The 23,582-nt window shown below is 47.7% G+C and overlaps 1 protein-coding gene across 1 annotated transcript in view; it reads left to right on the top strand.

The window, feature by feature from the left end:
- Nucleotides 1-7,919: 7,919 nt before the first annotated feature.
- LOC133933362 (nck-associated protein 5-like) overlaps nucleotides 7,920-23,582 on the top strand; it is a 93,836-nt gene continuing 78,173 nt past the window's right edge. The window contains exons 1-2 of the mRNA XM_062380414.1: nucleotides 7,920-8,019; nucleotides 10,308-10,432. Coding sequence (XP_062236398.1) covers nucleotides 10,415-10,432 — 18 coding nt within the window. The 5' untranslated portion in view covers nucleotides 7,920-8,019; nucleotides 10,308-10,414. The remainder of the gene's footprint in view (nucleotides 8,020-10,307; nucleotides 10,433-23,582) is intronic.

A 23,582-nucleotide genomic window follows, 5' to 3' on the forward strand; every position in this document is an offset into this window, starting at 1 on the left:
TATGAATTTATCTCTCAGCTCTCCACAGTCCCGCGGTGTCGTCAGCCCACTCGGCCGCGCTCCGTCTCTCTGAACAATGTTGCAATGCAGTGATCTTCTCGGGGAGGAATTTGACAACAGAACGGAATTACGCAGAGAAATGATTGCACTCGAGGCCACAGAGAATGCAGCGGAGATGGGCTGAAGTGGAGCGTTTGTTCACAGTGGTTATGGAAGACCGGCAGTGGGAGGCTGGGACTTCAGCCGAAGGGCTCGGCCGTCCAGGCTGCAAGCTAGCAAAACTTGAAATTATGATTTTATTTTAAGTACATCCACATTTGATTTTGATGCATTCTGCAGAAAATAACATGACAGACAAACTAAATATGACATCAGGGCTAAGGTCGATTTGCATCTTGCGGGCCACGAGGATGGGTGGCAACGAGGAATGCGGTGCCCTGCAGAGGGGCCAATGAAAAGCAGAGCGGCCGTGGCTCCCAGCCGGCAGAGAGAAAGTCTCCTTGGCAGTAAAGCCGAGAGTCATGTGCCTCCATTTAAATGAGAAGGAGAGAGAGGAGGGAGAAGGAGAAACACAGGCTGAGCTCAGAGGCCGGGGACGCTGCCAAGCCAAGACACTTGAGGAATGCAGCAGCAGCTCGGCCTCTGCACTTATACCATTACACCGACTGCTATCTGAGTCAACAGCTCCTCTGGCCCAGTCAGCAGGTCTCAGATCAGCCCGACGACAGGTAACACGTCAGGAGAGGAGCTGCACAAACCCAATCCAGACCAGATTCCAGGGATATTTGAACTTGTTGTGTTTTCAGCCCCAAAGAGAGAGAAGGCATGCACGTGTGTGCAGACTGCACCTCGCTGCATCTGGCTGAGGGGAAGCCAAATGAGCTTTGTCTGGTCTTGTTTGTGTAGTTGTGTAGTTGTGTGTGACTCCTGCAGCAGTTAGTTCATAAACACAGGCCTGTCAGCAGCTGCTGGTGATGTCATGTGGAACAGCACCACCCCCCTCCCTCACTATTTACAAGTCTTCAGACTTCAGCTCCTGCTGCACAAACACTGTGTGTGTCTGTGCATGTGTGTGTGTGTGTGTGTGTGTTCCCCTACATGTCTTCAGCTGCCACCTCAGGACATTCCTCATCAACACGTTGTCCTCATCCACCTCACAGGGACCTGGAGCTGCTGCAGACCTGTGGACAGGAGCCCCCTCAGTAAGTCTCTGGACTCTGCTGCTAACCAATGCTAATGTGGCTAACAGGTAAAACAGAAGTTAAATGATAAACCATATGTTAGCTTGTTGTTCTAACTACTCAGTCACAAGGTGGAGCCACTTAGCTAGTGACCTGCTCGTAACTTCATAATTTCAACATAAAATCTACTTTCAAATGAGCTAAATATCTGTTAGCTAGTTTACATTCAGATGAATGTAGCTGCTTAGCTTATTAGCTGCTAGCATTTATTTAAGATAACAACTTAATAACATAGCTAAATTAATAATAGCGTGCTATGCTAATTCACATGCAGAGAGATGTATGATAAGCTGATTAGCTAGTAGCATTTATTTTAGATGACAACATTGGCTAGTAGCTAAATCAGTGTTAGCAGGTCATACTAGTTAAATTCAGAAAGCAGTAGCTGCTTAGCTTGTTAGCTAGTGGCTTTTATTGAGGATTAAAACAAGGATAACTTAAATTAGTAGCTAGATTAATGTTAGCTAGCTAATGTATGTTTAGCTTAGTGACATTTATTTAACATGTTTTAGCAGCTTTAATAAAAAGCTAATGTTTGCTAGCCTTAGGAGTTATCAAATGATAATGTTCGCAAATAATGTTAGCAAATATCAGATAATGGCAAACATCACATAGCCACTTAGCTAATTAGAAAGCTGCAGTAAAGCGTGGTTCTGGATTAAAATTCCACAATCCTCATAAATATGTTTGGTTTAAAGTGTCACAAACAACATGTGATGATGTAAACAAATTGTCTTATCATGCAATTTACTTTTAAAAGGAGATTCACAGCAAAGGGTTTATCATAATGTTGTTGTCGGTGAAATAACGTCTGCAGCACTTTTCTGTGAGAGAAATGACTTTTGCATAAACACACTGTTGTTTCTCAAGCTGTCAGCAGCCTGCAGAGGAAATACCGTGTGTGTGTGTGTGTGTGTGTGTGTGTGTGTGTGTGTGTGTGTGTGTGTGTGTGTGTGTGTGTGTGTGTGTGTGTGTGTGTGTGTGTGTGTGTGTGTGTGTGTGTGTGTGTGTGTGTTCAGTTCTGCCCATCACACAGTGCTCACATACCAAAGTGAGAAGGGGGCACGTTGTGTATTTTGATAACGGTTGGAAAATTCCTCTGCCCTCTCGTGGCCTGCTGCTTCACCCCCTGGCCCTCGCACTAAATCCTTCTGTGCTATTTGGACCTGAAACGTTGTCATGAGAGAGTTCAGCCGAGCGTCAGAGGAGCCGACGGGTCCCACGACAGGAAGCGCTCTGGATTCCTCTGTTCCAGGATGTATAATAGAGCATCCCACGCATCTGGTGGGATAAGCACAGGGGATTGCAGGGACTCCCCTCGCGAGCAGGATGACGACATTGCATTCATTGTTTTTCCTTGTTTTCCAGCTGGACCTCCAACCCTTCCTCTTTTTCTAAACCCCCACATTAAAGTGTCTGCTGACTAAACACGATTTAAAGCTCCTCAGACAAGCTCCGGCAGAATCTGAGAAAAGCGCCTGAGAAACACTTTTTCTTGTAAGTAGATTGTTCCCCCTTATCTTTTCTCACATGATTTTGGCTTGATTTTTTGTAGTTTAGGCGTTTGCTGACATGTGAGAGCTTGTCTTTTTCAGTCTTCTTCACCGGGACAGGCCCCCTGATGCCATCAGTCATGTGAGACAAGCTTTATTGAACAGGTAAGTCAAATATTGATAATATACTCCTCAAAGTGACAGCGAAATTTATCAGAACGGGAGGAAAAACCCGGGGAAAAGCTTGTGATGACAGAACTGGAGCATCAGGTGACGAGAGCGGGTAGAAGCAGAACAGAAGGTGTCACATAGCTGTCTCCACCACATGATTTACAAATGCCTCACGCTCCCCCAGCATGTCTCACAGCTTTGTGACTGTAAAAACATAATGAGGAGCTCCATTTGTGCACTTGCAGGATTGTTTTTACGCCCCGAGGCACGTTGTCCCTGCCCCTGAGTGCTCCACGTCACCGCGTGTTTCTTTAAAAACCAGCCGTCCATTGACAGAAAGCTGCAGCCCTTTGTTTACTTGTGCTCCTCAAATATGAGAATGTGCTGTGTTCCTCAACAGCTGCACTGTTCTCAATGTGCACGGACACAAGTTGGTTTATCAGCATTGTTTAGACTGTCCTCAGGCTTTTATTGGGCTCCTAACACAGAAGCAAATAATCATGTGCAGACCCGCAGTTAAACAGGAAGCTTCCGTGTTTTTACGTTTGCGCATTAATGTGACTATTGCAGAGCTGGATGATTTATAACCAATCCTCTCTCATTAAACCACAAGTCCATATTTAACTGTAATAATCTGGTTTAAGTGGCAGAACGATGCCCACGCTCACACGGCGTGATCTCAGAAAGGATAAGGATGTGCACATGCTCCGACCGGCCGACACAATAACACTTATATAAAGGAGCCTTGTGTTGTCTTGCAGCGTCAGCACTAATTTTAAAGGGACTGTTATATTGACCTATTAGCCTCGGTCGTAAGTCTTTCATTGTCACATGCATGTGATGCTTCAGAGCGCGGTGTAAACACTGATATGCCGTGGCAGCAGCAGCCGTGATCACACTCTGTAAGAACCCAGAGAGAAGACGTAGCATCCAGCCTAATGACCGGTTTGCTGACAGAATCAAAAAAACAGAGCGGTTTAAAGTATGGCTTATTGTTCCCGGCTCTCAGACGCAGTAATACCACGTTAGGTGGTGCCGGGCTACAGTTGGCGGTGCAGGATCAGACAGGCCGGCCAGCAGAGGGACTCACAACATCCGATCGGCGCGGGCCATCTGTGCCGGCGAGAATACAGATGGACCTCGCTCGCTGCACATTAAACCCCACATCAGACACTTGCATGCTTCAATTTGCTCCTCAATGAATGGAAAGTAATAGCAGCCCCCCCCCCAACTCCCCCTGCCGTCCCCTCCCACTTCCCTCGGTGAAGCAGGCGAATTAAAAAGCGAGACCCAAACGTATAATCTTCACGCTCATTCATTCTTCTCCCCGGACATGGATGAATCATTGAGAAGAAAAAGAAGGAGGCAGAGAGAACGGTGTGTGTGTTTGTGTGTTTGTGTGTGTGGGGCCGGGGGGGTGCCTCCGCTCTGACCCCGTTTCCCCTGCGTTCGAGGCAGGCGCGGGGCATGCAGGCAAAATGAATTGGTTCCTGGGGCAAAGGGGGGGTGCACCAATCAATGTCTAACCCCCAATCACCATCCATTTTCAGTCCCTGGCACTTCCTGGCTTTGCTCTTTTTTCTTTTTTTTTAAGGGAAGCAGGGTATTGATCACAGATTTACTCTTTAGCCAGTGGGGGGGCTTTTATTATTCACACGCAAACCTCTGTGTTTTCAATATTGAAAACATTTGTCATAGTTGTGATTGCAAAGGGAAATTGTCTATTGCATAGTTTAACTCCTTGAATAAAACCAACGCACAAAGAAACACTCAATGTACAGAGGGAATGATTTTATCTTGAGGTTTTCTTTTAACGGGTAGAGGGTCAGAGGTCAGGTCACTTGGTATCTCAGCTTGAACTCCCCATGACAAAGATTTCTTACTTCTGGCGACTCTGTGAAATGAGAATAAGCACGGCTCAATGCCTGACTGTACGGGGGGGGGGGGGTACAAAGGGTGTCATTGTCACATGTGGCGGCGTGTGGTCTCACACTTTGGGAGTCAAAAGCCAGGGGGGGCGGAGCAACAGAGTGTCTTTAGCGGGACCCTCTACCTACTGTACGAGTGGGATTACTCCGACGTGAGCGTGGCGGCTCAATGATCCTAATAAAATGCACAGCTGCCTAATTCTCCTCAGCTTACAAAGGAACAGTATCGAATCTGAGCCATGACGATCCATATTCATGAATGAGCTGGGCTTATTATCGCTATTTATCCGTGAGGCTCCCAGTCTGTTTACAGGGAGCTCTCAATGGGTTTAAGTGTTATCATTAAGCTGTTATCCCCTCACATTATCCCTGTTGTAGTTCGGAGCTGTCTGGGGCTCGGTGACCTCAGCTGGGTCCTCCCTTGTTCCTGGAGCAGATGTTAAAAAAGAGAGCACACCCCCCAAACCGCACACACACACACTCACCACACACACCCCTCTGCATTTGGGCTGTACGCACACACCATCCTGCCGCACCTCCTCCCTCCACCCTGGCATCTAATTAGGCCTACAGCACAAAGACTCCCAGATGTCAGCGTCCTCCTGGCCTCCTTTGATTATATCCTTTCCACCCCACTGGCTGGCTTGCCGACAGGCTGGATGGCCGGCTGGGGGCCGTCGGCGCGTGTCACCCTGCGTAGGTCAACACCGGACCGCTTTAACATATCAGTAATTGCTTTTGGTGTAAATCACCAGGAAACAGGAGGGAGGGAGGACAGAGGTGGATGTGCTGCCGTTGCAGTAAGGTCCTCAGAGCGTCATAAATATAAGTTAAAGGGGCATTTATTGTTGTAATATGATGTATAATGTAAATATAAAAGGAGCATGACCTTATTTTGATTTGGTCACAAAAACCAGGAAGCATGAACGATCCGTGCAGGGTCAACAAGTCTGTCAATCACATCTCCTCGGTCCCATGAACACTAACCAGTGGATACCTGATGGATGAGATGGAGATCACCAGTTATGTGACACATGATCTGCTTTCAGACATTCACTGAAGTCTGGAAACTTTCCTGAAAGTTTCCAAAGAGGCTTAATGTGAGAACGCAACGATGACCGATGAGCTGAAAACAAAAACACTCCATTTCCACAAGAATTCATACGTTCATGTCTCAAAACAGCTTATTGGATAACTGAGGAACGAATTGTAAAATCGCCTCAAACATAAGGAAAATAAACACTTACACGTCTAAAGAAAGATAAGAAATAAACCTACATTCCTGTTCATTCTAAAGGGATTTAAAAAAAAAAAAATTGCATTCTAAACCTTGTATTCGCAGTTGAATTAATTAAATTACAGCCCCGACTGAACCGGTCTGATTTGCATAGTGAGTGTCAGTTGGTTTGTTCAACTGTCAGAGGTCGGAGTTCTCTCGTGTTTTATCGCCCGCCGTTAGCCCAACGCCCCTGATATCTGCCGCTTAACGTGTTTGCTTAATCTTTATCACTTCCGATCCATCCTACCTCACCCCTCACTCTCTGTATACCATGAGGAAAGTGGATTCAGTGTTTTCTACCCTGACACACACGCCGTCAGGAACATTGCTGTAATCTGTTTTAATCATTTACTCGCTATTTCCTATAATCTCCTCCCTATCTGTGCATTCAGGGGAAGAGGAGGGCTTTGCTTCCTCCTCTGATCTGCAGCTGGGATGTGACCAAACTGACGTGCAATCAAAATAATAGTCCAGACTATTTCATCTGATGTAACACACATGCACAATTAGTGATTACAAAGCCAGAGAGAGAGGGAGCGGCAGGAGTCGGATGTTTCTGTGTCATTAAAGACACGGCCGCTCACATCCTGTTCACTGATTAGACAACTTCCTTCTACAGCAGATAACCTCGGGGTATTCAGAAATGGGGGCAGGAGGAGATGGTGGTGTTGTGTGTAGAAATGCGAGCGTCTGATCCCCGCGTGCAATCCGTCGCTCGCGGCTCCGTGTCAATAAGTTTGGACTCTGCAGCTGGGCGGTGGATGGAACGTGTCATGTTGATGTGAGGGGTTGTTTGACGTGTGGCGTCACGCTGATGGAGCTGGAGACAGGGTGTAGCAGACGCAGCCCACAGCGGGTGCAGGACGGCGACTGTGGGGATGCTGCTCGGGGAGTGGGTTGCATAAGTAGGTTTGTGAGGCGAGTTATTGGGATGACCTGGAAATAGAAACAGGATAAAAACAGTCTTAAATTTGACAGTTGCATAACTTAGCAGACCTGCAGTAAATCACTTTAAGCTGAAGGTGTGATGAGATGATTCTACATGGTTTTCTATTGGCTTAAAATACAACTTCCATAATTATTTTATTTAAAACGCTGTGAAACGATATATATATATACTTTGAAAATGCCCCAAAACAACTTAAACTAAGTTAAATTAATCTCTTTTAAATTAATTAATTCCAATCTGATTAAAGTGGTTTGTGGAATTATCTATATTTCAGTTACATAAGAGGATTTATCCACTCATTCATTCACTTGATAACACAAGTTGTGTCATACGGACAAGGTCCCTGACCCCTGAGGCGTCCATCAGCTGACCTTTGACCCTGTCCCCACCAATAAGGAAGTGCTGTGCTCACTCTGTGCAGCGGCACAGTGAGTCTAAACCCTGCGAGCTCTTTGTAAAGGAGTAGTATGCGTGAAGTGAAGTGTTTATCTTCTGCTGTGGCCTCAGTCGTGCCAGGTCGGACTGGTTCCCAGCGCTGTTTGCAGAGGCCTAGAAAAACAACCCGGGCTGAAGCTCTGGGTTCAGGGCTGGGTTTGGAGGGTGGGGTGCCCGGGTGACGCCGAGAGCGAGCGGTGGGATCCAGAGTCCCTCCAGAGCAGAGGTCTGCACTTCCACCCACACTCCGGCTTTTCAGCTGGAGTCGCTGCTGCTCCCGACTCGGACTCTGATCTCATGTCGAAAGGTGAAAGCCCTCCTCACAGCGGAAACGTGACCTGCCGGACATTCAGCTCGTCCCTTGTTGACTTTCTCCCTCTCCCTTTGTGCTCCACTCCTCCCCCTTTCCTCCTCTCCTCCCTCCAGGGCCTCCCAGGTGTGTGGATCGCTGCAGGGCACCATGAACAGACACCTGGACGGCAGGGAGCAGTTAAAGAGATTGTCTCCTTACAGCGGCCTGACGGTAAGTCACCCCTCTGCACTCACACTGTTTGTTAAACTGGTCACTTGGACAGGAAACACACATGGTGGAATGTTCTGGCTTGAATTTAAAGTTTCCCGCGTCTAACAAATGACAGAAATCATAACAGACTTTAGAAGGAAACACAGTTCTACTTTAACAACCTTCAAATTAGGTCATCATTTCATCTTTAACCTTTTTTAATGGTGTTGTCATTTTGCCTCTGCTGTCATGGCTGTGGTTTGTTTGGACTTCATTTCCCAGAGTGCCTTTGTTCTGGTCAAGGTTCAGCAGGTGGAACTACTTTTCTCTATTCTATCAATCAGACTGTAAAGAAAACTGTTACGACTCAAGTGTTGACTCTACAGACGTATACAGACACATCCAGGGGTCAAAGGCAGCGAGAGGAGAAACAGCCCCCCCCGTCCCCCCCGTCGTTCACTTCCTTTGTGAGACACAGTAGCCGCCTGTGATTGACAGGCTTATCTCCACACTGCGCCGCTCTCAGGAATCACAGGAGTGGAAACTTGTTTCTGCTCAGGGTTAACTGAAGGTGAATCTGCTCGCAAGTGGCTCTTTTGAAATGTCAAGTGCAGCCAATACAGTGGCTGGAGTGTTGTGTCTGCTCGGGAGTGAAGAGGCTTAATACCCCCCCCTCCCGCCTGCACCAATCCGCACCCCCCAGGTGCATGGTACTGTACGGTCACTGCACAGGAAACAGTGAATCAAGAGGCTTGAAACAGTGTTTTGATATGAGGAGAATGTGTTTAAAGGTTTTCTTATATTTCTACAGTTGTACATGATACTGACTTTGAGGCTCATATTTCCTCCTCTGAACCACTGGAGCCCAGGAAGGCATCCTGGGAAATGTAGGAAAGTTGATGAACCACACACCAAGAAATTAAATGGTAATCGTTCCTCACTTGTAACTGACAGATCATCAACATTTAATCTCGCTGTTGATTTTTCTTGTGGGATTCGGGATGAGTCTGCCAATCACGTGCTGCTGTACCAGCGACATGAAGGGGAATGTAGAAGGAGCAGTGACACACTGGAATCCTCCCGGCGAGACCAGACGCCCCCTCGCTGATAATTTATTCACAGCGGTTTATCTTTGTGAATGTTTAACTTCAGCTCGGCGGCAGACGATCAGACGCTGATCCAGGTTTTTCTCCTCTGGTGCCTGCGTGAGTCATTCAGACTTTTTTTCCGAACGTTATCAGCTCTCACTTGATATGAGATGCGCTGCAGCTTTAATTGCTGTAATTGGAAACACGGCGACCTGATTCACTGAGAGACTCAAACTAGGTCATATTTGTGATATGGGTTCATGATTCAACATGCTCACATTTGTCCACTCAACTATCCATGCATGCAGCGTTTCTCTCTCCTCTCTTGTGCACTTTCTCCTCCTCTTCACTCCTCACAGCCTCTTCCTCTTGTTTAATCTTTTCCCTCTTCCTCTGCACTCGTTCCTTCTCTAATGATTTATTCTCACTCGGGGCAGCGGGAGCATACGGGCGCTGGGCTGTTTTAATAGAGGGACATGAGGACGCCCAGAGCGGTTCTGGGAAAGGTCCAGCATAGATCTGGTGGCAGTGTGCAGATTTGATTCCATCGCATGGAGAGTGCACATTGGTTTAGGTTGAACTCTGTAGTTGAAGATGACATTTGTCTTTTTGGTGTCAGGAAAAACAGATTCCTTGTCCCTGCATTTGCCGTTTTTAATGTCATTTTAAATGATCTCCGAACTGTCGCAGATTGATGTGAAGGCTCAGACATATATTTATTATTTGGCGTTACTTTTTGGAAATGGGAAAACATGTCAGTGCCATTATTTTTGCCTTATTTGGAATAATACCATCAGAGTCTTTGGTCAAATGAGACTTTGAGTTTGAGGCCACTGAGTTTAACTTTGTCTGTACACCAGCCAGCCCCCCCCCCCCCCCCCCCCGATGTGGGACATGATGTCGATGGCCCTCATGGCCCCGCTGGCCCTGGCACAGATAAACCCACTGTCCTGTAAACACTCCTCTTCCTGGGAGGATATGAGCCTCAGATACATTTATTTTTTCAGGCATCTGAGAAAACACCCTAGCTCTGGTTTCTGACATTCCGTCAGACGACAGGCATGAGCCCCCCCCCCCGCTCTGCTTTTCACTCTTCACCTGCGGTCAGTCATCTTGATGAACATGAAGCGGAGGCTCGTCTGCTGACACGTCTCCCCTCTGTGATACTTCTGCTCAAGCACGATTTCACGCACTATCATCGACCTTGTTTTGTCATTTTAGGGATTCCACGTGTTTCACGGCTCCTTCAGATGACGACTCTTCACTGGGGGGGCGCTTGACAGACGTTCACTTCACACCAGCATGAAGAACTGGAGACAAAATACCATATGTCAGCTGAGGAGCAGGTAAAATATTTATGTCTGCTCTTCTTTGGGTGGATTACACGGCCCAGCCTCACACACAAAGCTTCTATCAATCGTCTGCCGGTAATTTGGTGAACGCCGAGCTTGACTGTCAGTCTGGACGACCACCTCCCACATGTATAATGCATCGAGCCGGCATATGGTTCCAGAATGTATGCAGGCGAGGTTTCAGGGAATTTTTAAAGCTGCTCAAAGCCACAGGGCCCCATTCACATAAGTAATTGGCTCTTGTGTACGTTTATGTGTGTGTGGATGCTCGGTCAGCGTTGTCACAATTTATTGATGCGTTCCATCACAGCGCTCCTCTCCTGCGACAGGAAATAGGTTGAGTTGGACGCTGTAATCTGGATCAGGTTGTGTGCAGAGAGGGCCGAGGGTAGCGGCACAGTAACTGGGGCACCATTTGCATTACATAACGTGCTGTGTTGCTGGGCTGATTCCCTGCCTCTATTTATTTTTATCATTTGATGCTCGCCCGCCCGCGGATGAGACTCTCTTCGTCATGCAGGGATGTGCACGGTGAGCCCGATGGCCGTGGACGGGCTGCGAGCTGCTGCTAGCTGCTGCCAGCCGGCTTTAACTAGGTCACCACAGACGCTCTGTCAGGGGTCTGTCCTGTGCAGCCGAGGCTATCACAGGAGTTCACTTCAAAACACTGCAGAGGTAAATAAAGATCCTAAAGATTCGTGGATGAGGTCTGTGAGAAGAATCTCATTCAGATGCATAGGAGTAGATCACAAATGGGTGAAAATAATTAATGTAGTGATGTAATGAATTAGTTTAGAGCCAAGGGGAGTTGACGCCACGTTTCTTTACGTTCTTGTTTCCCAGTTACATCTCACAAACTGGGATTGGGTTTGGAAGCAACCTGTAGTCCATCTTGTTTCTCGGCAGCGCCACAGTGACTGTTCTCTCAGATACAACGTCTCACAGTCTGACCGGGTGTCACCTCAAGGATCCTCACATCACCGAGCGCGTGTCCTTATTTTCCCCCCACGCTCTTCCTCCCGCCAACATTGAGAACGTGTGCATCGGTGCAATCCCGCTCAGAGATAATTGATAACAAAAGGCCAAATTGAAAACGCTCTGCAGGGGACGTTAATAATCAAATGCTCCACATTGGAGATTTAACGCCTGCTGCATAGTTGGGAGTTGTGTTGAATGAGCAGCATGTGGTCGTGCTTTCCTGTTTATCTCCAAAGTATTTGGGTTTAGCTAAATCCCCCCTGGCTTTTGTCAAACCTCCTCCTCCTCCTCCTCCTCCTCCTCATGGTGTTTTTATGAGCTGTTACATCAGCCTGCATCTTGTTCCTCTGGCAGAAGTGAGAAACGATAAACTCGTCCCAGGAACCAGCCTCACAACAGACAAATGAGTTTCTGCTAAATTGAAGTGCAAATGAATGAGAAGGTGGAAGTCCACACGGAGCCAGTTTGGCAGGATTGTGTTTCCTCGTCTCCTCTCCCCCCCCACAGCCCATTACAGAGAGGGGTCGTAAACCCGAGCAGGGAGGAAACCCTGTTGCTGGATGGGAAGAAACGCTCTGGCTAATCTGATTGGCTCCCACGTCGTCAGGCAGGCAAACGGAGAAGTTTGATATTATTACTGAGCGGCTCAAACTAATTGAGTGTAATTGTACAGTAGAAATCCGGTGACAATGCCGTTCCTCAGCGCGGGCCCCGTTCTCACGCCATGTGTATTCCAGGCCCGGTGCTCACTCACCGTGTCAGCTCGATTCTTGAGTTACTGGTGTTGAGTTTTCTTCTGAGGCTTTGATTGGACGATTTGGGTGGGAGCCAGTTACATAAAAAGATTTAGATTCCTCTGTGAGCCTCCTTTTCTCTCACACTTCATCCCCGGTGTTTCAATGAAGGTTTCTCAGCAGGGGTGTACCAGCCTCCGGCCAGGTCTCTGACAGCTCCCTCGGTGTGCAGGTGACATACCACACATACCTGGGCTCACCGCGTGGGTAGCCACGGGGCCGCGGGCTGTGGGAACCCAGCAAACCCTTGGACCTGGGAGAAGTGGCATTTTTGATCCTCTTGTCTCATGGGAACCGTCTCCTCTGTCACGAGCCCAGCGAGGAGCAATTACAACCTCTGGCTTTTCCAGAGACTCCAGTCTGAAAGCCTGCAGCTCCCCCCATAACAAACCACACGCTGTGGAGAAGACTGAGCGGCCTCCATCCGCTTGTAAAATTGGTTTAATAATTGTCGAGGCTGTTTTGATATGAGCCACTCGTCTGTTTTTCCAACCTCCCAGTAACAGGATTTGGCAGACCCCTGTTAATACCTCGCCTGTGTTTTTATTAGAGCAATTATATGATATTTTATAGATGTCACCATCACGTGTTGGGGAGTAACACGCTTCCTTCATTTCCTCGTTGGCCGTCTGCACAACGTGGTGTCAGAAATGTGTTTTCTGGCCTTTGCAGAGTTTTGAGATTTATTTCAGGTGAGTGAAGCGAGAGATCTGCCGTCGGGGATGCTGAGCGTTCTATCTGACCTGCTCACTCTCAGCCCGGCATGTGAACCCTCTCTGTTGGAAGCCGCTGACGTGCTGATGTGGGCTAATGTGCGTGAAATCTCTGACTCATGTCACAAGTTGCATGTGTGTCGCATGGCTGAGTAATGGCGGCTCTGAAACATAAAGACTTTATGTTGCATGATGTTGTAAACGCTGTTATCTTGTGTGTCAGAGGGTTTAAATCTGGTCGCTTCATCAGAAGCACTTTAATAATCGGTCCGGTCAGTAAGTAAAGAGCAAAGCTTCTGGGTCCGATCCAAACTGATAGAGGAGGCTCCTCACTCGTGTGTGCCCCCTCTCACCCGGGGCCCCGTGCCAGCTCTTATAATTGGACGTACATTTGCCCCTCGTCCAATGAAACCATCCTTTATGCCCCTTTTTGAGTCCAGGGGCCAATTACAGACAATCTCTTCGTCCAATCATGATTTAGATCAAAGTTTATAGCGGTGGGAGTCACATGCGTTGTCACCCCGATCTCCATTCACCTTGTGCTTTCCATTCAAAAGAGGCTGGCACCAGAGAACACAGGGAGCTTGTGAGAGGCCGCCGGTACCTCCACCAGCGTGTCCTCACATTCACTCCTCACGATTAAAGAGAGTCACACAAACCGCTCAGTAAATTAGTTGTTGTTCAGCTCGGAGGGAGACGACACAATGCGTATTTGATTTTGAATAAAGCTTTGATTATGTCTGTTTTACACATAAAGCTGCAGGAGACCGTGTGATCGCATCACATGCTCACACTTTTCCCAGAAGAGGCTGTAAATGTCATTTTCTTGTGACTGTGATTCATGATCAAGAACAAAAAACCCATTGAAGTGGTGGTGTATTAATTTATAGGAGACAAAACTTAAAGGTCAAGTTTCTTTAGCGGCGGCACAAAGAGACGATAAGAAACACAGCATCTTAAAGTGACCTGGAATCGTTTCATAACCATGCACACCTAAGATTAAAGATCTGTATCACTTATATGAGGAGCAAACCAGCTGCTGTTGCTTTGATTTTTTTTATTTCTCTGTTGTGAAACATCAAAATTTAACAGTAGAAAATGGAAATTAACAAAAGATTACAATCCACACCAAATGTAAATGGTTTAGATTAAATTTTGAATATGTAAAGTCTTGTTATAAGGATTAACGAACAAACACTCTGATCAAAGCTTTTCTCATTATCATTTTATGGCACATTATATGAATAGTTCATGCTCCTCAGCAGAGAACTCTTTGAGCTTGCTGGGTTGAAATGGAGGCGTGTCTCACCCGGGAGACATGAAACGAGATCCGAACCCGGTGGTGAGTAGTTCTCATCCCAGGGCGTTGACCCGTCCACCTGCCACGGAGGCTCCAGCTCCACTGAGGGGTGTTGGTTTATCCTGTGCAGTCGAGGCCCCAGCTCTGGATGCCACTCTGGCACTGCAGGTTCGAGCGTGAGCGAGGCGAGGCTGGCAGGGGGCGGCTAACAGGATTGGACGTGCAGATTAAGACCAGGGGGAGCGGCAGGAAGAGGAGGGGCTGCATCTGTCAGCCCACCTCCTCACCTTGCAGCTGGGGCGGGCCGGGCTGGCTCCCTGGCCTCCTGGCAGGGAGCGGGCGCGGGTGTGAGAGGCAGAAGGTGGAGCGGTGGCGAGCGTGTCTTCTCTTCTTGCACAGAGGACGCCCTGTGATCCTCCTCATCAGGCGAGGAGCCAGACGCTCAGCTGGGAGGGGAGGAAGCTCTTTCATGCTCGGTGTTCGTCTGAGACGAGCTGCAAATGTGGGGGAACAAGGATTGTGGTTGTGTTTACTGATGTCGGTGTTCAAGCAAGGACACACAGTAGATCTATAATACGTCTCTGTTTTGTAGAAGCTCGCTAAAATGTAGACAAGAAGGCACATGCTTTCTGTTTTTCACTTTCAATTTGCGTTTTTGGTTATTAGCCATATATCTGTGAAGACTTGTCTACATAATAAACGTTTAAGATGGAGTTCTCATGTAACCGCGGCCCCAGGTGCATTTTTAGTAACTCCAGTCATCATGTATCTTCAGCTTGATACTTCGCCTGAACGCCTCCTGCGTCAACAACCAAGCAGGACAGAAGCCGAGTGTTCTGCACGTCTGCTCCTCTTGGCATCGAACCTCACCTCCCCGTCCACTCGTCCAGGACTCTGTGTCGCTCGGTGGTCCGGGAAGTGACATAATGACCCTGAATTCTCTTCCTGCCGAGTCCGGGGCAAATATTGACATGCTTCTGCATTAGCTCGGACGCTGGTTCTATAAAACCAACATCATACACGGCTCCACTCAAGTGCTGAGGCCCCGCTTGTTTGTTTGGATCCAGGTTGATGGATGACGGCAGGGTGCGTGCCAGCATGTGCGTGAATATGTGGCTGTGTGCTCACACGCATCGGCATGTGTTTGAGTATTTTCCCAAATAGTTGTGTAGGGCTTGTTACCACACATGTGCGTGTCTGAGGAGACTGTGAGACTCAAACACGAGACTTACATGAGATAGTCCCACCCGACGCAGGCTGCGCTGGCCGGGCGTGTCCGGTGAGCTCCGACCAGGTGTTCCCAGGGGAGGGGCGCTTCCTCGCACCTGGTGACCTCTCTGCTTTCAAAGGGTTATGGGTTCAAACTAAAAGGGGGGGGGGGGTTACGACCTGGATTTAATTGTCAGCACATTCTCACAAACATTGATGCAACCGCAGAGGAATTCCAGTGGTGTGTATTTTACAAATAGTTTCGAACTTGACGAATGATTTAAATGGTCCCGTCCTCGGTGTTGCCTCACAGCTGAAGGCCCAAACTTTAATGGCTTCCACAACTTCTACCACATTTTATGGTAATTTGTCCCGAGGTTTTTATGTACTCCTGCAGAGAAACAAACAAACAGACAGCGGTGGAAACATAACCTCCTTTGGCAGCGGTAATAAATGCCCTTGATTTATTATATTTATATTATCTTTCCATTATTCTAATTAAACTTTGACAAATGCTCTCATTTGCTCAAGATGTTTTCCCCCAAATACTCTAATTCAATTTCCCCTCTCCCCCAGACCTGAATCATTATGTGGGCATTAGTGTCATGAAGCCTCCTCACTGACAAATGAAGCGTCCCTGAATTGCTAAAAGATGCATTATGAAAATCTTTATTTGATAGACGCGGTTGCTCCTCTCAGTGATAGAATGGTCGTTATGGTCTCTGCATGGACTGGTTGAACTGCTTTAAATTGGTTTGATGCACGGATGACTGGGGGGCATTAGCTCCAGTCCAGTCACTCATGAATGTGAAAACCACACAATAGATTTCAAAGTAATTATCTATTTAATGAAGGCGCGGAACCGGCTTTGATGGAAAACACTTAGTCAGTGAGAGGAATGCATTCCAGGCAGGGCGCTGATCTTAACACCTGCATCATCTCAGCTCGTCCTCGTGGCCCGACCGCTTTGCCTCGTCATAAATTCCTGAGCGAGGCTTGTCCGAGCGCCTGCCGACCGACGGGTCTGTAAACAGAGTTTGAGGAGGAGGCCACAGACTTAAATAGGTCAGTGGGAGCAGAGAAATCACACAAGTTTATGTTAAATGCTAAATTCAGTATAAAAACTCTAATTCTGCACCATAAGTGAGTTCCACCTTAATTTGGCGACTTCATGTTTGTCAGTTCAGAAACTTAAGATGTTGATGTCGGTGGATATTTTAGGAGCAACTTATCATAATGCTCTTGTAAAAGCTCAAATAAGAAATGTTGAAACCATTGACTCTGAAGATGGAACCATTTTAGTATGTTCTATATTTACAGGCTTGTGCTTAACCTCACTTTGTTATTCTTTAAATATAAGAAGTTCGGAGTACACAGCTATTGTTAAGGAACCATCCAGCCCAGAATCATTTCTGTCTGGTCAGAAAACAAGCGAAACAATCCACGTCGACAGAAATAAACAAAAATTGATTTCAGTGGATATTTTAAGCAGAAACGTGACAGCGCCTCCAGAGCTGCTTCGCCTGCTTTTTCCATCCTGAAGCCGAGAACTGTCATTATCTATTGTGCAGCGTCCTGCACCGCACCAATGTGAACGCAACACAACGTGCAATCTGAGGTTCACAACTCATTCTCTGCGTCTCCCTCTGGATGTGTGTTTGCAGTCGGTGGTGAGCTCTGATTCATTAGCCTGGGAAAAGCACTTGAGTCAAATCTGGAGCTGAGCTTTTTGTGTGATTCACGTCTTCTCTGCACCATTTACAAGCTGTTCTGCATCTTTTGCTCTTATGACACAACCTTTATTGTCAGGAAAATGTCGAAAAAATGATCTTTTATCCGCCATCAACTCATGTATAGAGCAGCACAGAGCAGCTGCTTGGAGATCCCTCTCTCTCCCTGCCCGAGTCGCAGAGCGTGCTTGACTCCGACCTGACTCTCTGCGCTCACCATGAGGCAAATGTCAAGGAGTTTTGATTCTGCTGCACGAACACTCACGCACACTTCCTGCTGCCAAGTCTTTTCTTTACCTCGCTGTGGAAGTCAGACTGTGTGAGCGACAGCAGCAGCAGCAGTGTAGTGACAGTGACAGTGAGGAGGAGGACTGTGCAGATCAGCTCAGTGTGAGTTTCAAGCAGCGACCGTGGAGTCTGAATCGTCTCCCTCTTCTCTCTTGTTAATGTTTGATGTCTTTGCACTGATGCACAAATACAAACCTCACACACAAACACAGAAAAACAATAACAACACACACAAACACACACTCTGCTGAGCGGGAAACCAAAAAGTGGTCATGCCCAGGTGATTTAATCTGACTCGACTCGCTGTTTAAATATTGACAAGAGCTGAGGTGGCCTGGCTGAGCAGAGAGGAGAATTCAGACGAGGCTGCACGGCTGCCTGCTGCATCATCACGCCAACACTCACACACACACACACACACACACACACACACACACACACACAACAAAGCCAAGTGGAAACACACGCATGCACACAGTGGCAGGCAGCAGCTGAGACGCAGCAAGGCGGTTAGGGCAGAAGTGGGGAACGAAGCGGAAGAAGAGGAAGGCAAACAGAGGAGGAAGAGTCAGGATGAGCCAGTTCGTGGACCACGGCGTCGTGTGCGGCAGGACTCGAAACCTTCCCCTGCTGGAGCTGCTGGCGGTGAGTGTGGGTCCGCACCTTCCAGCCCTGCGTCTGTGGAGGAGGTAACTGGGACAGGCGGCGTGGAGCTGGAAGCAGGTCTGACTGGGCGGTAATCAGGATAACATCCTGCCCCCCCGTCCGCCCCACATCCACAACCAGTACGTCGCCTGTGCCCCAGACTGGAGACAGGAACTGCCCAGGGTCAGAGGTGCAGGTGGTGCATGAGGAAGGGAAAGTGAGGAACCAATTGTGTGTTTGCAGCATTTGCACTTTTTAGTTGCATGCATATCTATCTGTGGTTCTTTGTTTTCCTACGTATTTCACTTTGTGCGGTTTTCACAATTGTTTGACATTTTTGTTGTCAAAAAACAAATCTTCAGGGTAAATAATAGTTTTTCAGAGGCCTGGCTTTGCTTTTGGAGCTGTCAGCGAACATGTCAAAGCCTCTCTGGTGTATGGGAATGTTAGTTTGTGTGTGTGTGTGTTTAGTTTCCAGAGTGTGTGCGATCCTACCGTGTTCCATATGTAGGTCAGTAGCCGACAAGCTGCGACTGCAACGAATTACATGTGAGATTTGAGCTTGTTTCATGTTTCCGATCAGAATCTGGGGACCTGCCTGTTGTCTGTGAATTTACCCAGAATGCTGGAGTTTGATTGTGAGATACGACTTATTATTATTATTATAGGACTTCCATGATGTACAGTATGTGCTTTATGACCGGGGGGGAGGTGAAAACATTGGAACATGTGGCAACAGCCAGATCTAAAAATATCACATAGGTCCGTGCTCGGTTTGGAGCGCCAGCGCTTGATCCACGACTTCTCTTCTGGTTTTCGGGTTAGATTTTATTTTGTTGGCGCGAGAGTTTAAGCCAGAAAGAGATTTGTTCCCCTCAGGAGACATATCACAAGATACAAAAAAAGAAAATGGAATATTTCAGCGAGGATTTTCCCCCTTTTCATCTCTATCTTCACGCCTCTCTCCCTCTTCTTCTGAATTATGGAGCCCGAGGTGTTTCGGGGAGATCCAGGGGTTCTCTGCCTCGGCAACTGCACGGACACAATTATGCAGACAAATGTCTCCGCCGAGCTCCGAGACTCCATATATCCTTTATCTAATTACATTAACAGGAGCTGGATAGTGACTAATGGCTCGTCGAAGAGGAGGAGGAGGAGGAGGATGAGGAGGAGGAGGAGGGAGAAACACACAACGAGGAGCTGGAGAGGCCCGGGATGCATGATTGCATTTTTCCATCCTATTTCACTCCCTCGCTCCTCCTCGTGCCCAGATCACTCCCTGTGCTCGCTTAAGAAATCCCCCCCGAACAACCCCAAACCTCACACACACACACACACACACACACACACTCACACACTGACCCACTGAGCCTTTTTCCAGCCTGAAAGACTTCTGCGCAGCAAAAACACATCTTTGCCTCTGAGCATTATGGGGGATGTTCTCCTCTGTCCATCATATTCCTGTAACTCTGGCAGCTCCCAAAGCTTCAGTTCATATAACGAGTCTGTTCCCTGTAAACATTGCTCTTCAGTGCGAGGCTGAATGAAAGAGTTGCGTGCACCGGAGCCACAAGTGAAAGTGGACGTCTTGTGTTCTGTTTGGCATGAAAAGCATCTTTAGAGTCCAGGAGTGCTTTTTCTTTATCGCCCTCAGTCGGTCCAGGCGAGCGCTGCCAAAATAAAAGCCTTCTCAACCTCCCGACGGCCATAGTAAAAGATGAAAAACCAAATAAAGAGCCAAGGTCTCTGCTCATGTCTGCAAATATCTTCTTCAGAAAAGCACACAGGTGGTTCCACATGTTTCAGTCCCACCACCGAGAGGTTGTGTTTCCACCCGTCTGTTTGTGTGTCTGTGTGTCAGCAGGATTACACAAACAGCCATCGAACAGATTTCCATTAAACTTGGTGGAAGGATGAGACGAGAGCCAAAGAAAAACTAATTAAAGTCTGGAGGCGGATCCAGGACATTTTTTTAAAGGATGTTCTTTTGACATTTTCCCTAATTTCCTGGGGAATAATTCATGGATGTTGATGAAGAAAATCAGGCATATTTACTGCGTGAGCAATTTGGTGCAGCTTGATCGTGTCTAAGGGGAAATGTTGGGCCTTGAAGGACGGCGTGGTGCTGCTGTGGTTCGCCCTGTGGCGTGTTGTTAATGGTTTGAATCCCATTTTGTCCAGAGTTCTTCTGTGTGTCTGTGTGGCTTCATCCCACAGTCCACTCAGTTTGGCTGATTGGAGACTTTAAAGCTGTGGGTGGTAGTTTCTCAGCTGATTGATGAATCACTTCCTGCACATTGCTCTTGTCTGCTCATTGAAACACATTATATAGCTCATGAGAACACTGATGGTTTAATCATAAGGATTCTGTCGTTGTTGTTGTGTCTCTGTGGTCAGAGGACGAGGCAGGTGTCAGTTGGTTTCCTGTCTGTCCCTGAGAGGTTTGCACCCGGCTTACAGGAGCTCAGCAGTCTGCTGGCTCACATTACTTTATGCTAATGTCCCCCAGCTGCAACCTGCACCCCCCTCCTGCCTCTCTGTCTGTCTCTCACGCACACACACAACGAGAAACACACACACACACACCGAGACACACACTCTCACGAGCCCCCGGGACAGTCGCGGGAGGGCTGTGAAAAGGAAGCAGAGATGATTAATTAACTCTGCCCTCATTTTGATTGCGCCTTATTGGCTTTCAACAGCCGAAATTCAGCTTCAGAGCTTTGCATACATTACCCTCCCTCCGCCGACACCACCGCAACAATGGCTACACCGCACAAAACAGACACACAAACATGATATCGAGGTCAGGATGGTGAACAAGTTGTCTGGAGCGCGGTGTTGGTTTTTGGTGAGTGTTGTTTTTCCACTAATGAGAAAGACGCTGACGAACACACAGACTGCTGACACACAACGACACAATGAGCTAATCACTGGATCTAATGAAGAGCAGGTGAATGATCGGGTTCGCCCGTCTTTCACAACCCTCGTCCCGCTTGGGCTGCTCGTAAATCTATGGGAAGATGTCAGGTTGTTGTTTCTGGCACAAACACAAACACACACACGCACAGATACCTGTTTATCTGATGAATCAATACTGTGACTTGTCAAAGGAAGACAGATGTCGTGACAAATGCTGTTGCCTAATTTCTTTGGAAGACTTGGTGGCGTGAGTCATTTGCGAGAACGCCTGTCTTCCTTTATTACTCAATATAACAATCAAGAAAATACCAGACAATACAACTTTATAAACCACGACAAAACAAACACTAAAACAATACCACTACACATAACACTTTGTAGTCTTCATGTACCGTATCACCTCCAGAAGAGTCCGTGAACTGTGTGGAGCTGAACCACTGACACGCACTACTGACGTCAAGGCCTTTAACAGACACTGTGACAGAGGCACATGATCATGAAACTAACACAACGCTCTATTTTCTGATCTTTGTGTTGGTGTGTGAACGTTCCACGTCATCGTCAGATCTCCGTGTGGTCATGAACACACTATCAGTGTTTGCTCATGTGTACTCAAATACATGTGCTACATACATGTGCGCCTGTTTGCATCATCATCAGTGTGTGTTTGCATGTGAGTGTGTGTGTGTGCATGCCAGGTGCTCCAGCTGGTTGTGTCCCTGCAGTGGCCCCGGCCCTGACCCTCTGTCCTCTGGCGACTGCTCCCTCCCTCTGTGCTGGTCTCTCCTGCTGTAAAGGGCTTGTGAAGCCTGTCAGCTGACAGCAACACAACTACACAACCGTGCTGCTGTGTGTGTCGACTGTGTTGCAGTACCAGCAGCCGCTGTCTTTCATTTGTCTTTTCTTTCAAACTCTGGTTCACCTGTTTGCTGTCTGCTCCTCTCGGCAGGAGTCTGTGGGAGCATGTTTCATCATCGTCTCACAGCCGAACAAAAGATCACCTGCCAGGCGGTGAGATGTGTCACCGGGTGGGAGCTACTGTTCTCTCTCCCACAATGCACCATTCGGCCAGTTTCACTCACTCAATGCCACTTAGTGCAGATAAACCCACTTTCACAAGCGGTTGAACTTGTGTTTAACACTTTCCCCCGTCTTTCAGATGGTGGGTTTCCAACGTGGAGCCTGTTTCTAATTCTCTCTGAAACGTCCAGAGGTTATTTTCATAGCAGCAGCAGCCGTTCCTCCTGAGTGCTCCTCCTGCCCTGGAACCGGCTCGAAAGCAAACTCAGCCGACAGAGCGGATGCAACAGAAGCAGGGCGCTCTGCCTTGCCTCAAACTGCTGCAGTGCGTCGCATGATAATGAGGCGCTGTTTGCAGGGAACCTGATTTTGCCTGACGTGGCTAATGCGCTCTGTCAGAAGCGTTCCTGGCTGATGCTAGCCTCGTCTCCGCTCGGCGAGAAGTTGGCGAGAGGGAAGAGGGAGTTGAGTTCAGTGTGGCTCGCCCACAGTTCGACCACAGCCCTCAGCCCAGTGACCTTCACGCCGAATATTTGAGGAGTCAGGGTGCTGTCAGGGCCGATAGGTGGGCTGAGCTGATTTTCCAGTATAACCAGTTCTCTCCTCTCCTCGAGCTACAGGTTAGAATCCAGCGTGCTTCCTTCTCAAAGCAATTTGAACTGTTATCTCAGGGCTTTAAACCCAGCCGTTGTCATCACATTACCTCAAAGGCCAAGTATCAATATGAGATGCAAAGCGGAGCCATTACAATGATTAGAAGGAAATTCATGCAGGAGCTGTTTGATGGCAGCGTTATGAAGAGGCCGTTTGTGTGGATCCAATTATAGGCTGCGAGGAGTCGGCTGCTTTCATCCCTCACACAGGGAGATGTATCAGGAGAAGATTGTCTTCAAATGTTGGTCTCCTGAGAAATTCAGGATTCATTCAGCAACGAGTTTAAATAGAAATGATTTTATTATGTGTGTCTGTCGTTGGTGAAGTCGTATTCACAGCTTCTCCCTCAGCAGCAACACGTCTGGGTCCGAATCATCTTCGTTTATCTTTTATCTTTATCTTTATTTATTTGCAGGCTAAGAGCACAAACATCCCATGATGCATTTTGCTTTTCCCATGAACGCATCCCATGAAAGGCAGGAAAACATCCAGTCTGGTATATAGGACTTTAATCCAGATCTTTTACACTGTTCTTCCAGCCTTTAATCTCAGTCATTGATCCCTGAGATGAAGTCATTTTGATGCTGAGCTCTTGGTCATTAAAAGACATGCTCTCTGTGAGAATCCATGAAAGGAATCAATATCATCTGCATGTAGTAAACATTTGTCCGTGTGAGTCATCCGGCGAGCTGGAGCCATTCACATTATTGAGTCTCAGTCCCTTTCTGAAGAGAGAATATGAGCTGTGTGCCTTTCACAAGTCCATAACTCAACTTTATGGTGATGTGCTCGTGGCGCTCAATGATTTTCCGGGATCCTCTCTCTCGGCTGCAGACGTCCGAGCGGTGATTGGGGTTTTATGAGGCGCACTGAGCCTCAGGTGAGCGGCGT

This window comes from Platichthys flesus, chromosome 22 (genome assembly GCF_949316205.1).
Source record: "Platichthys flesus chromosome 22, fPlaFle2.1, whole genome shotgun sequence".
NCBI lineage: Eukaryota > Metazoa > Chordata > Actinopteri > Pleuronectiformes > Pleuronectidae > Platichthys > Platichthys flesus.